Source organism: Mangifera indica, chromosome 2, assembly GCF_011075055.1.
Source record: "Mangifera indica cultivar Alphonso chromosome 2, CATAS_Mindica_2.1, whole genome shotgun sequence".
NCBI lineage: Eukaryota > Viridiplantae > Streptophyta > Magnoliopsida > Sapindales > Anacardiaceae > Mangifera > Mangifera indica.
The window spans coordinates 18,600,375-18,614,216 of NC_058138.1; the positions used below are offsets into that span (position 1 = coordinate 18,600,375).

At 36.8% G+C, this 13,842-nt stretch overlaps 3 protein-coding genes across 3 annotated transcripts; 1 reads left to right on the forward strand and 2 right to left on the reverse strand.

The window, feature by feature from the left end:
- Positions 1 to 605: 605 nt before the first annotated feature.
- Positions 606 to 7,011, forward strand: LOC123207351 (beta-galactosidase 8). Its single transcript, XM_044624735.1, has 19 exons — positions 606 to 1,016; positions 1,118 to 1,213; positions 1,322 to 1,434; positions 1,542 to 1,608; positions 1,701 to 1,793; positions 1,955 to 2,098; positions 2,272 to 2,360; positions 2,505 to 2,610; positions 2,751 to 2,838; positions 3,061 to 3,179; positions 3,283 to 3,444; positions 3,787 to 3,989; positions 4,103 to 4,212; positions 5,091 to 5,200; positions 5,380 to 5,493; positions 5,673 to 5,774; positions 6,009 to 6,220; positions 6,294 to 6,630; positions 6,710 to 7,011. Exons 1-19 carry the CDS (start codon positions 843 to 845, stop codon positions 6,815 to 6,817), a joined length of 2,547 nt encoding a protein of 848 aa, XP_044480670.1. The 5' UTR covers positions 606 to 842; the 3' UTR covers positions 6,818 to 7,011.
- Positions 7,012 to 7,231: 220 nt separating this feature from the next.
- On the reverse strand, positions 7,232 to 8,855 carry LOC123207359. The gene is made up of 2 exons (XM_044624745.1): positions 8,493 to 8,855; positions 7,232 to 8,143 (listed from the first exon to the last, which is right to left on the reverse strand). Exons 1-2 carry the CDS (start codon positions 8,821 to 8,823, stop codon positions 7,425 to 7,427), a joined length of 1,050 nt encoding a protein of 349 aa, XP_044480680.1. The 5' UTR covers positions 8,824 to 8,855; the 3' UTR covers positions 7,232 to 7,424.
- Positions 8,856 to 10,757: 1,902 nt separating this feature from the next.
- LOC123208645 lies at positions 10,758 to 12,209 on the reverse strand. The gene is made up of 2 exons (XM_044626168.1): positions 11,810 to 12,209; positions 10,758 to 11,559 (listed from the first exon to the last, which is right to left on the reverse strand). The coding sequence occupies exons 1-2, from the start codon at positions 12,207 to 12,209 to the stop codon at positions 10,841 to 10,843; spliced, it is 1,119 nt and encodes a 372-aa protein (XP_044482103.1). The 3' UTR covers positions 10,758 to 10,840.
- Between the last annotated feature and the right edge of the window lie 1,633 nt (positions 12,210 to 13,842).

The following is a 13,842-nucleotide window of genomic DNA, read 5'->3' on the forward strand; positions in this document are numbered from 1 at the left end:
TGACCAATAATTTGTCAAAATCAATGCCTCACGGTCACCAATGAGAATGGTTGTTGGCCTTGGTAGTGGACTTAGCCAGTATTTGCACTACCAAATAGTGCACCAATAATTTGTCACCGACAAAATGCTCTCAAATCAGTTGATGCTTGCCACAAAAAGACAAATACGGGTTCTACATTCGCTATTAAAAACATGTATAGTTAATTTGAGAAAATCTACCTTTATTCATCTTCATACTATCTGTTTTAGACGGTAATGGCGATGGGTTTGGCGGGTAATTTAACTACCATTAGAGAGCCAGTAGAGAAATGAAGGAGATCCAGAGATATTTCGGGTTGGCTTATCCTTTATGAAAAGTGGTGGATGTAGAATTATTACACGTGCACTAGCAGACACTTGATTCCTGCTCCACTTCACTGACAGTTTCTGCTTCAGTGGCTGGGCGGGCTCCCTCTGTACCCAGTCTGATATAAAGGAATAGAGGTGCACATGAGCACATCATCATCCAGAAATGGATGAACCAAAAAATCAAAAGTAAATGTGAACGACCTAATTAAATTCAATGACAGTGCAACGTTGACAAGACAGCCATTGTTGACGTGGAGACTTAACCGGGTGTATTTAATATAATTTTAAGTTCTTTCATTCTTGTGAGGTTTTATTGCTTTTCGTTTTCATTTCTCACAAGTGGGACGCAACAAGGATGACTCCCTGAAAAGAAAAACAAAAAGTAAAAGCAATTACGTCTCCAAGTCACTAACCACTGTTATAAGAAAGCCTTTTAACTGGAGAAAGATATAGGAATACGTAGAAAATAGTGTGTGCTTTTAGAATTTAATATCATGCTTGATATAAGAGGCAAAGAGATTCTGGTGGTTCTGTGTTTGGCGTTGGGGGTTCTTGCCACGACGTCGTTTGCTGTTGATGTAACGTACGATCATAGAGCGGTGGTGATTGATGGCAAGCGTAGGGTCCTCATCTCCGGCTCCATTCATTATCCTCGCAGCACTCCTGAGGTAACCTCAAACGCAGTAACTTACACTCTTTAATTATCTGTTGTATATATTTATTAGTTATATATGTATTTATAATGTTCCTTTTTTGGTTGTTTGTGTAGATGTGGCCTGACCTTATTCAGAAATCTAAAGATGGAGGATTGGATGTGATCGAGACATATGTTTTTTGGAACTTACATGAACCAGTTCGAAACCAGGTTTTTTTCTCATTTTAGTCTCTGTGTGCGTTTGGTCGTCGAGAAAATGTAGGAGTGAAAGAAAGAATTGAAATTTTTAGATTTTCACTTTTTTTGGGTAATGTACAGTATAATTTCGAAGGAAGATATGATTTAGTTAAGTTCGTGAAGTTGGTAGCAGAAGCTGGTCTTTATGCTCATCTACGCATCGGTCCATATGTCTGTGCTGAATGGAACTACGGGTGAGAATTTTTTCTATTCTTTATTTTGTAATGGTAGTTTATATATGTAGTTTCGATTAAACAAGTAGAGTAAAATATTGTACAATTTTCTTTGATTTTCTGGGCAGAGGATTCCCTCTTTGGTTGCATTTTGTACCAGGAATTGAGCTTCGAACTGATAATGAACCATACAAGGTTTTCACTTTGCCTATTTTATGCCTCCAGCTTGTTGATGATTGGTGTATGTTGATTACTCAGTTATTGAATTTCTTGTTCCATTGTTTTAGGCTGAAATGCAGCGATTTACGACCAAAATTGTTGATCTGATGAAGCAGGAGAAACTTTATGCCTCTCAAGGAGGACCCATCATATTATCACAGGTCTTTTTTAAATAATGTTTTACAAATAATGGTGTTTGGTTTTAGTATCCCACTCTAATCACTTGATGCATTTTCATAATTTATAACTGTTGACTTTCTTATTATTAAAGAGAATAATCACTGACAGTGTTCTTAAATTTTTTCCCATTTTGTTATGCCAGATTGAAAATGAGTATGGAAACATTGATTCAGCCTATGGGGCTGCTGGGAAGTCATATATCAAATGGGCAGCAAGTATGGCTGTATCTCAGAATACAGGAGTACCCTGGGTCATGTGCCAGCAATCAGATGCTCCTGATCCAATGGTGAGTTATTTTTGGTTATTTATCTCTTCCATTGCCTTTCATGGTACTTTCCCAAAATAGAATTTCAATAATGAGACTACATAAACTTCATTTGAATGATGTCTTTTACTTGCAAGTCAGAAGGGTTCTTTCATGTTTTATGTAATCTTAGCACTGTAACTTTTCTCTTGCAGATCAACACTTGCAATGGATTCTACTGTGATCAATTCACCCCAAATTCTGACAAGAAACCCAAAATGTGGACAGAGAATTGGACTGGTTGGTAAGCTGTCTAAACTTGTGGATCCTTATGATTTTGGCTGTTCAGATGAGAGCCCCCTTCAGTCAGTGTTATTTTTTTTCATATCTTTAGCTTTGTGATACGAAATTATTCACTAATTAGTTTCTCTATAATAAATAATACTAGGTTTCTTTCTTTCGGTGGTGCTGTGCCTTATAGACCTGTGGAAGATATCGCCTTTGCAGTGGCACGTTTTTTCCAGCGAGGTGGAACATTCCAAAATTATTATATGGTTAGCAATGATATTAGCAATTTATAGTTGCTGAACATAATTTTTTAAGCATACAACTTGTACTGTTGGACAAAGTCCAGACTCACACCAAGAGGAACATTTTCTTATTTATCAAATATGCTTTTGTTGCAAACTTCCAGTACCATGGTGGAACAAACTTTGATCGGACATCTGGTGGCCCCTTTATTGCTACAAGTTATGATTATGATGCTCCGCTTGACGAATATGGTGTGTTCTGTATCTGTCTACTGCTATTGTTGGATATCCACTCCTTGATGTCTAACACCACACCCCTTCTATTTCATTTAAATTATTTTTCCAGTCATCAGTTGTCCGCTACCTCATAAGTATTTGCAGTTATTGTGATGCTAAAAGGGGACTTGCTATGTGCTCATGTTAAATTACTAGAAAGAATGTGATAGATTTCACAATTTCCTATTTATTTCTCAGGGCAACTCAGGCAACCCAAGTGGGGTCACCTAAAAGACCTGCATAAGGCCATAAAGCTTTGCGAGCCAGCATTGGTGGCCACCGATCCAACCATTACATCTCTAGGTCAAAATTTGGAGGTACTAACTACTTAGCACTTTGATAGAGGTCCAACAGCTTCTACTGAATGGGTTGTAGTGTAAAAGTTGACTTTTGTTTGATACATTATTTTGTTTTTCTCAGGCAGCTGTATATAAATCGGGATCAACATGTGCTGCCTTTCTTGCCAACATAGACACGAAGTCAGATGTAACTGTAAATTTCAGTGGCAATTCTTACCAGTTGCCTGCATGGTCTGTGAGCATTTTGCCAGATTGCAAGAATGTAGTTCTAAATACAGCAAAGGTTTGGATTCTGTTGCCTGTTGTCATACTTTACATGGTTACTTATAAACCTTTGTAAACCCAGCATGTGAAGATAGCTTGAGAATTTGGTCACTCTCTACTAAAATGATTTCCGTAAAGTAATAGTTGATTTGCTTTTCCACAATTTTTTATAAGTTCTAAATTTCTTTATAAGAGAGTGACACAATATGGAACTTGTTCTTCTTAATTATTTCTTTGCAATTTTTTTATTATTATTTTGCAATTTTTTTCGTTTTTCATATGACTAAAGTACAGAATTTTCTTTTCCATTTTTTTTGGGGTTAAGCTTTCTTGTATAATTTAACTGTATGTCTTGTGACAGATAAATTCTGTGACTGTGGTTCCAAGCTTCACACACCAATCTCTGAAAGTTAATGATGATTCTTCTGATGCACCCCAGTCAGACTGGAGTTATATTAATGAACCTGTGGGCATCTCAAAGAAGGATGCATTTTCAAAGGTTGGATTGTTAGAACAAATAAACACAACAGCTGATAAAAGTGACTACCTGTGGTATTCATTAAGGTGTGTCTACCAGCCTATTAATTTCACTTCTTTATGAAGTCATATGTTTTGCCCCTTCAACAAATTATTTTGAAGTGCTAAGCATTTGAAGAGATTCTGTTTGCAATTGGCAGCACTGTCTTCAAAGCTGATGAGCCTTTCCTTCAAGATGGATCTAAAACTGTTCTTCATGTGGAATCACTTGGTCATGGCCTTCATGCTTTCGTAAATGGGAAGTTAGCAGGTACTAGGAATTGTTAACTAATGTAATGAGAAAATGATATTATTTGATTGCTGCAGTTCTTTGGCAATCTGATTTCTTTCTTTTCTTTCATTTCTTTTGGGAAGTCCTTTTGTGTCTAGTTCTGTAAATCAGGATGGTAGCTCCCTGATAACTGAGGTAACTAGGCATTGGGTAGCACTCTAAAAAATCGTGATGGAAGGATTGTTTTTCTTCTTCCATCGACAGTTTTGAGGAACTGATGTAGGGTTTCCCTGTACAAATTAATGCAAGGCTAAAAATTGAATACCTTAATTAATGTGGAGATTCTGGTCCGCCAAGGAAGTTACTGGAGCTCATCTCATTAACTTGTCTGTCTGTGTGCAAACTCATGCACCATATATCTGCACAGTGAGTTTCCCACTTGTTGGGGTGCTTCTTTATGTGAGTGTCTAGATAGCATAAAAGAGTGCCTTGAAAGACAACAGAATTTTTCACCAACTTAAACAGTATCAAGTTATTGTTGTTTGACTTGGTTATCGACCTTTCTTTTCCTTCTAGCTATGCCCTTACTTTTTTCTTGGACAGCAATGAATTGGGTATTAGGAAAATGATGAAACTACCTTCACCTTTCTAATTCTTACTGTGTTTCTGGTTATAGCATCATCTTGAAGAGGTGTCAAGGGATATGCATTGAATAATTGCTAACCAAATCAGAGGCAGTCAATTATGTCTCTTAGCAGGCACCTATCACATTCTCAGGGTATTTGAAATTTTATAGCAATAATTGAGTCATAAACTAGTTAAGGTCCAGCCTATTTTAAGATATTCATAGAATGTTCATAGTTGTGCTTTTCAAATTATGAACACTTGTATATTAATCACTATTGGAGCTCTTTCAGGGAGTGGAAGAGGCAGCAGTGGTAATGCTAAGGTTTCGGTGGAGATCCCTGTCACACTTGCACCTGGGAAGAACACAATTGATCTCCTGAGTTTTACCGTTGGACTTCAGGTTTTGCCCTCATGATCAAGATTTATGTGAACATTTATTGGAATAAAATCTACATTATATCTTTACACAATAGTTTGATAGTGACTGGACGTATTATCTTTTAGATGAAAAATTACAATATTTGATATGTGTGCGAATGTTTTTCTTATCTGATGCAGTCTGTTTTTAATCTATATCAGAACTACGGAGCCTTCTATGACAAGAGAGGTGCAGGAATTACTGGTCCTGTGCAGCTGAAAGGTTTGAAAAATGGATCTACTATCGATCTTTCTTCGCAGCAGTGGACGTATCAGGTTTGTCTTTATCTTCCAAAATTGTCCTAGTATTCATAATTCAGTATTACTGTAACATGTTTATTAAACTTGTATTTATCACAATTTCACAAACTCTGAAAACAATAAAGCAAGTTCCCAAATAGGGTCCTGCAGAATATGAATAAAGCATTCAAATTTCTGTGTCATTATGAATACAGATTGGACTACAAGGAGAAGCCTTAGATCTGCCTAGTGGAAGTTCTCCACAGTGGGTTTCAAAATCAACCTTGCCCAAGAATCAGCCCTTGATATGGTACAAGGTAATGTTAAAATTTTGGTATATAGGTAATGTTATGTAAACTAGATTACCATATTTTTACTATCACATTTAAGTGAAGTTGGGAGAATAAAAATATACTATGTTTAAGTTAAATAATGCTTGTTCACTGGATGTTGCCAGTGAAACAACTAATAATTACGGTTAGGCTGGCCATCCATAATTTTATGGACCCAGTTTCTTAAACACTAACAAAAGACAATACTTGTTGATTTAGAAAACGTTTGATGCCCCTGCTGGGAATGACCCTCTAGCAATAGACTTCACCGGAATGGGGAAAGGTGAGGCATGGGTAAATGGACAAAGCATTGGGCGTTACTGGCCAACCTATGCCTCCTCAAATGGAGGCTGCACTGACTCTTGCAATTACAGAGGAGGTTACAGCTCAAACAAATGCCTTAAGAACTGTGGAACGCCGTCTCAGAAAATGTAAGTGCTTCTACATGGAAAATAGTTACCAAATTATCAGATAATCTTTGTTCACATATCACCTATCTCACAGGTATCACTTACCCCATTCCTGGTTAAAATCAAGTGGCAACATTCTTGTATTGTTTGAGGAGGTTGGCGGTGATCCAACACAAATAACTTCTGCCACAAAACAGATGGGAAGTTTATGCGCCCATGTGACAGAGTCTCACCCTTTACCTGTAGATATGTGGACTTCAGATTCAGAAACTGCCAGGACATCAGTGCCTGTACTATCACTTGAATGTCCATTGCCTGATCAGGTCATTTCTTCAATCAAATTTGCAAGTTTTGGAACACCTCGTGGTTCTTGTGGGAGTTTTAGCCATGGAAAATGCAGTGGCAGAGGGGCTCTTTCCATTGTACATGAGGTGTGATCTCACTCAAAATATAGATGTATCATATTTTAGCTTACAACTGTATGTGCTGACAAGGATTCACTTTCAACAGGCTTGTGTTGGATCCAAGAGTTGTAGCATTGGAGTATCAAGCAATACATTTGGCGACCCATGTACTGGAGTAATGAAAAGTTTAGCAGTAGAAGCTTCTTGTAAATGAAGTGACGATGCACCAAGCATTCCCTTCATCTGGGTTATAAGTAATTGTTCTCCCTAAGTATTTAACTGAATAAGATTTTAGATGCCTGCAATTTGTAAAATGTATTTCACCAGAAAAAGAAAAGGGCTAGGAAATCATAGCTCAAGCTGTATTTTATTAGCCCAAAAAATAATAAAAATTAATGTTATCTACAATGAGAGTGCTCTGAAATCTGAATCATTGTGAAGTATTATTTATTGTTGCTTGCTCATGGAACTAATTAACTAAAGGAATTAAACATGGAGCCATGTTTAGAAATCAGAAGTTTACATTCAGATATATTTGGAGTATCCAATTTATCTTTTTTAGGCTAGACTACCATCTTTTTCAGTACAGAGAAAGCCTATCTATAAAGTGTATGAAAACAAGGTAGCCTGGCTAAAACTGTATCTTTATTGAATCCCAAATGCAAATATATGACTGAAACAAGATTGAACACTATAGATTTTAATTTGATGAACAAAAAATGATGGATGTCACATGGGCAAATTTATTGTCCTTTATTTGTGTTGCACATGTACACCTACAAGAAGTACAACTTTCATGAAGATTATCAGTATTGATATATTTATTCAACAGCAATCGTCTCTGACTGCCTATGGAATCTGCAAAGTCTGCAAAGAGGTGAATATAGGGATGGCGTTTGGTACTTGTCTTCCCCGCCCATCATTGGCATTGGAACTCCTCTCTTGACAGGGCTAGCATAATCCGGCCTGTAAGTTTTGCCCAAAACCCCTTCAACAAGGTCAGTTAGTTTTGGAAACCTGAACTGTGTCTCCAAGTGAGCAAAAGCATCATCATTTGGTAATTGATAGTTGTGAGTCCTGTTTTCTTCAGCTCCAATAGGTCTAATCTTCACATCCATTTCCAACAAGCCTGCCACTGTCACTCTAACACTGTTTGTATCATCAGTTCTTTCCACCACAACTTCCCTGTTATCCTTTATCCTCCATTCAGCGTCTCCATCCATGGGGACATTAACTGTCTCACCATCCCATCTCACAGTGAGTGCATCAATATTATCATCCCACTGTGAGACTTTCTTGGAAGCAATGACAAGCATGTGAGAATCAAACATGACTGCAAGAGCTTGCACCCATGTAAAGTCTCGAGTCCTTCCCACAGGTCGAGTGCCGATGAAATGAGCATTGATTTGAAGGTTGTCATCTGAGACAATGGCAAAATTCCCTCCCTTGGCTCCATGGAAGTAAAACATTACACCATCACCACCTACAAACCGTGGATCATAACAAAGAGAACCATATCCATTGCAGTTTGGTGTTCTCCCTGCCAAATGTCAATAATTTAATCAGCGTGTAATATCTGGTAGAACATATATTCTGGCATCTCAAGTTTCTTACTTTTATTTATTTACAAGTTAGGTGAATCTATAAAGTTCCTTTAGGAACGCTAGCTCTCCTGTTTTAACTTGGAAATAACAATGAAAACCAGAAAGCTTCTGCGCTAGGTATAACAAAGAAGGAAAACAGAACATTTGATGTGCACATGAATATTGCTGATGAACAACTACGAACTTGAATCATTTACACTATAAATCTAAACCTAAATGAAAATCAACTTATCCTGGTTTACAAAATAAAAGTATGGGTTACAAGTAGAGAACAGAAGAGCTTACACTTGCAAGTGACTTCACACTTGCTACTGCAGTCAATGAAGCATCCCTTTTGCTTCTTGTTGTGCTTAGGCTTCCTCTGTGGACATTGAGCAGGACACACTAGAGATTTTTGCTTACAGGCCCCTCTAGCCAGACAGTAAGCCCGTTCCTGCCCTGTTGGCAAAGATGTTAACATGTAGTAATTTGTTGAAGCAGCATCATAGGCACCCTTTTTATTGTTGTTGCTGTTTCCTTTCCCATTGCTTTGACCTTCTCCAAATGCAGATTTCATTGAAATGAATACTAGCAAGAAAGCTAATAAAGCACTTGATATTCTCACACCCATCTCCATTTGGTATTACTCTCTCTTACTCTTTCTCAATGCAGGAGATGGGATGGGAAGAGATGTATAAAAAGATGTGGTGAGGAGCAACTAGGCCCTTATAATTAGGCTTAATTAATGTTAAGTTCCTTCTGACTTTTAACAAGTTGAGAAACAGCTCTTTGTTATTAATAATCTGTAGGGTCTATGAGGGATTTAGAATTGACTAAACTGGTTTTAGACTGAGCTTTGACAGGTAATAAGCCTAAAAAACAAGAAATGATTCAGAAAATTCTCATTGAAGCATAATTCAGGCCGACCTTAAAATGATTATTAGTCTATTGTTGCTTCGTATTAATATGTATACATGGATTTGTCAAATAGTATTTGTTCACAACTTGCATCTTTTGGTTGGAGCACATAGTTTTCTTCTTTACTTTTAGCTAGAGCGAAATCTAACTTATCCCTCTTACTGTCTTTTTTCCAATTACGTTATGAAAGATTCAAAGCTTGCCAAATTATTTATGGCTATGTTAAAGTGAATGGTTTTAAATGAAGTGATTCACCTACCGAAGTTTCAACATGGCTGCTATACAGATCAAGAACCATGTCTTCTCATAAACTCATTATATGTATGCCTTTTTCAAGTTCCAATTCACATGAAACCCAACTATGAGACAGTTTACTGGATAAACTACTCCTAAAGTCACTGAAGATCAAATTCTAGCATAAAATTTTAATTAAAGTCTTGATAACGCTAGCTTCATGTGATTGGCTGCCTCTGGTGCCTAGGATCCCATGAATACAACTATGTATCACGGAAATGGAAACGTTAATATGTATTTTTTCAAAAATATACGAAACGAAAATGTGGGAAATGAATAAATATGAAAAATATAAGATTTTTTTATAAATACCAAAATTTGTAAAAATACAATAATAGGTATTTAAAAAAAAAATAGTAAAATACAGTAACTTTTTAGCTATATTAAAGCTTAGACCCAACCTATTTGGTATAACCATCAACAATCAAATAAATAATGTATATAAAACTCAACTAAGTTGATTTTTCGAGGGTTCATCAATGGTTGGATAAATTAGAAATGAAAAGAAGATAAGTTATAACATGTCAAAGCAAAGGAAAGCTTTGGATATCGAAGAGGAGAGGAAACGAAATCAGAGTTAAGGTTCGAATTTGTGAAGAAAAGTGAAATATGAAATCAATGTTTAATCAATAATAAGGAAAAGAAACACGTTTCAATTTTTTATATTTTCAAAATGCGCATAAATGTTTCATACTAATTTCGGAACGTTTTGAAAATAAAAACGTTTCGGAATTTCTCTACATCCCAGATATATAGTAGAAAATTATAGGCTATAATTTTTGTATTACTAATATGTCTTGGGCTTCCATGGTAACCTTCATTGCATTGTAGCATTTCTAGATTGAACAATGTTATATGTATATATTTTTTGTACATAATTTAAATATATAAATTATATGTGATCATGTGATTAAATATTATTTTATTTTAATTTAAAATTATTCAATGGCATTATGATACATCTTATATTATGTCCCGAATTTTGCAATTCATAATTAATGTGATTCGGAAACACAAAATTGAAGCACATGGCTGATGATGCAACAATGTATTGACCCCCGTCCTACGGAGGCCACATGGGTTTGCATCCCACCTCTATTCATGATCCCGGGTTTAGGGTTTACAAATTTCACAAGTTAATGTTGGAAATGATTTAAAACATAGCTTTAAACTTTGTTTTATGAAATTTCATACATCCTGATATTGGCCAAAGAACAGCAACTGTATTTTGAAATATCAATAAACGAACAAGAGATAAAAAGGAATCAACTGTTGGGCATCTTTCATGGCCCTTATTTGTTTTTAAGCAAAATGAAAACATGAAACAAGATAATCTTCATACATACATTTAGATGCCCGTTTTGGTTTACCAATGAAACAAGAACATTATTGTATAATTTATTTTTTTGGTACTTGTTATCAATATTGTCATGATCATCTTCTCAGACTGATGCAACCCCAGATGGCCTTTGGAACCTGCAAACCTTGCAAAGAGGTGAAAACAACGATGGAGTTTGATACTTGTCCTCTCCACCCATCATCGGCATCGGCACTCCTCTTTTCACAGGGCTCACATAGTGAGGCCTGTAAGTTTTTCCCAAAACTCCTTCAACAAGATCACTCAGATTCTTAAACTTAAACTGGGTCTCCAAATGAGCAAAAGCATCATCATCCGGCAACTGATAGTTATGAACTTTATTTTCTTGCTTGCCAATCGGCCTTACCCTTATGTCCATTTGAAGTAGCCCTGCAACACTGACTCTAACATTATTAGTATCATCAGTTCTTTCAATCTCAACTTTTCTTCCCTCAGCATTAGTTTCCCATTCAGCGTCGTCATCAAGAGGAAGATCAACTGAATCACCATCCCATCTGATAGAGAGAGCATCAACTTTGTCACCCCAATGGGAGACTCTCTTTGCAGAAATGACAAGAGTGTGTGTATCGAACATCACAGCAAGGCTTTGTACCCATGTGTAGTCACGAGTCCTTCCTTGTGGTCTAGTGCCAATGAAGTGAGCGTTGATGTGAAGATTATCGTCGGAGACGATGGCAAAGTTTCCTCCTTTGTCTCCATGGAAATAGAACACCACACCATCACCGCCAATGAAGCGAGGGTCATAGCATATAGAGCCATATCCATCACAGTTTGCTTTTCTCCCTGCCATATAACATCAATTTTCACTCAGTAGCATAAGTTAATAACCATATGACCGAACAACTCCACAGGTTAGATTGAGTAGTTAAGAAAATTGGTTTTTTAAAAGGTTAAGATTCCACTAATATGATTTTTCATACAAAAAAATTTGAATTGACTAACGAAGTGTTATTAGACTGTCCGAATCTGACAGGGTTAGTCATTAAAAAACAAAAATTACATCAGTGAATGTGAAATTGAGTGGACTACTTACACTTGCAAACGGCTTCACATTTGCTGTTGCAGTCAACATAACAACCTTTACGCTTCTTATTCTGCTTAGGCTTTTTCTGAGGGCATTCGGCCGGGCAAGTGAGGGTTTTGTAGTAGCAATTTCCTTTTGCTTTGCACAATTGTCGTTCCTGTCCGGAAGATAATGCTGTCAAGTCATCAAAATCATTTCCATTGTCATCGCCACCTTTGCTGTTGTCATTGCCATTGCCATTGTTTTCGTTTCCATTGTTGCCTTTATTACCTTTCTCATCTCCGTTGTTGCTTCCCTTGTTGTTGTTTCCATTGCTTTTGCCACTGTCTTCACATTGAACGAGGATGGCTTCTGTGCAGAGTAATAAAATAAAGATAGCTGCCAAAATATATGACTTTCGGACTTCCATATCTCACTGCTTTTGAACTGAAACCTTTTGTTCGTTCACTATATCTCTTGTTGATACTCAATTCAATTCAGATCCTTAGGATATATATAGAGGAAATGCAATGTCCAGACAGAAAAGAAACATTTAAAGTAAAGTCGGAAAAGAAATAATCCATTGAGTGAGCCTGAATTTTTGAGTATCTTTGCTTCCTCCTGGAGCATATAAAGTTGTGCAATCAGAAATCAATGGATTATTTTAGCTTGTGTGGTTAACAAAATAGCTGTGAAATTGTTAAAATCAAGTCTTTAGAAAGCTTAAACTCGTCTTCGAAAGGAGTTTCCATTATCATTAAAAAGTAAAAATGATGTTCAGGGGATTTTGCTTCGTAAAATGAAAGTTTTTACACCAACCTTTGGAGAGCAAAAACCGTTAAAATGGTTTGGAATAGTTGGGTTGTGTTGGACTGATCTTGGTCCGGCCATTGGGTTTATGTGCCTGGCCGAGACCTGTCACTTGATGGACCTTCATGGAACAAAAACCATGCCCGGTCTTTTACGAGTGGACTCACATACTTTTTCGGTAATCTATTAAATTACAAATTGATACAGGTTGGCCAAATTTTCGGAGTCAGGGTCAGAGTGTGACGGGACCTCTTTTGACATCTCTAAATAGTAACTACAAGGATGGAGGTAAGAAATTGACTACAGTTGAAAATTAGAGCAAGAAGAAAATATGTTAAAGCATATTGAATGCCCTGCAAGCTTGGATCCTCGAATATCGCCGCCACTCCACCTTTCTTGTTGCTTTGGATTTCTTTCTCCTATTATTAGCTAATTATATCTATAATTATATTATTATTTTATAAGTGTGATGGAAGAATCTATTTTAAAATATTAAAAACTTTTAATTACTTGTCTAACCACAAAGTCAACTGTACATACATACACATAAATATTTCACTGATAGGCAGCTGCTGGCCTGCCGACCTTTGGGATTTACATTATGTGAATCAGGATTTTCTAATAATTTAATAACGCTTACTTACATAAAAACTCATTTATCGGGAGTTCACATACAATGTTAACACAATTACTCTCAAGTCTTCCACGACCGCATTGTTTCCTATTGGGAGAAGGACTATTTCCCACCCAACTTTTGATGCGTTCTTAAAATATCACACACGCCAGATGAAAATCTAATTTCCCACCCATGAGTCGTTAATGTGGATGGTTTCTGTTTGCATAAAGATAAAATATCCATTTTACCCTTTTTAGATGAAATGACAAAAATACCCTTCTGCAAAATTCATCCCAAAATTGATGTAAGGGTTTTCCTTCACCCCCCTTAGGTTTTAGAAACTAACATTTTACCTTACCTAAAGTTTTTAAACTTTGAAAACTAACATTTTCACCCCCAAACCTAGGGTTTCCAAATTTTTCAAAAAAACAGCCACCCCCCATAACTTTCAAAACTAGCAGTTTCACCCCTATTCTTCAACTTCATCTCCCGACGTCATCTTCGACGTAGTCACCTGCCTCCTCCTCCTGGTGCGACGGCGGTGGTGGTCGAAGAAGCAAGAGACGGAGATCTCCTTCTCCTGGTGCACGGTGCGACGAAGAGACGGAGATCTCTTCGTCGCACAATGCGACGAAGA

Excerpts from the sequence above, each read along its gene's own strand:
- LOC123207351 (XM_044624735.1), top strand. The coding sequence starts at position 843 with ATGCTTGATATAAGAGGCAAAGAGATTCTGGTGGTTCTGTGTTTGGCG. Across the intron at positions 5,201-5,379 it reads GTTTTACCGTTGGACTTCAG|AACTACGGAGCCTTCTATGA; the intron begins GTTTTGCCCTCA and ends AATCTATATCAG. Across the intron at positions 6,631-6,709 it reads CTCTTTCCATTGTACATGAG|GCTTGTGTTGGATCCAAGAG; the intron begins GTGTGATCTCAC and ends CACTTTCAACAG.
- LOC123207359 (XM_044624745.1), bottom strand. The coding sequence starts at position 8,823 with ATGGAGATGGGTGTGAGAATATCAAGTGCTTTATTAGCTTTCTTGCTA. Across the intron at positions 8,144-8,492 it reads GTGTGAAGTCACTTGCAAGT|GGAGAACACCAAACTGCAAT; the intron begins GTAAGCTCTTCT and ends GACATTTGGCAG.
- LOC123208645 (XM_044626168.1), bottom strand. The coding sequence starts at position 12,209 with ATGGAAGTCCGAAAGTCATATATTTTGGCAGCTATCTTTATTTTATTA. Across the intron at positions 11,560-11,809 it reads ATGTGAAGCCGTTTGCAAGT|GGAGAAAAGCAAACTGTGAT; the intron begins GTAAGTAGTCCA and ends GTTATATGGCAG.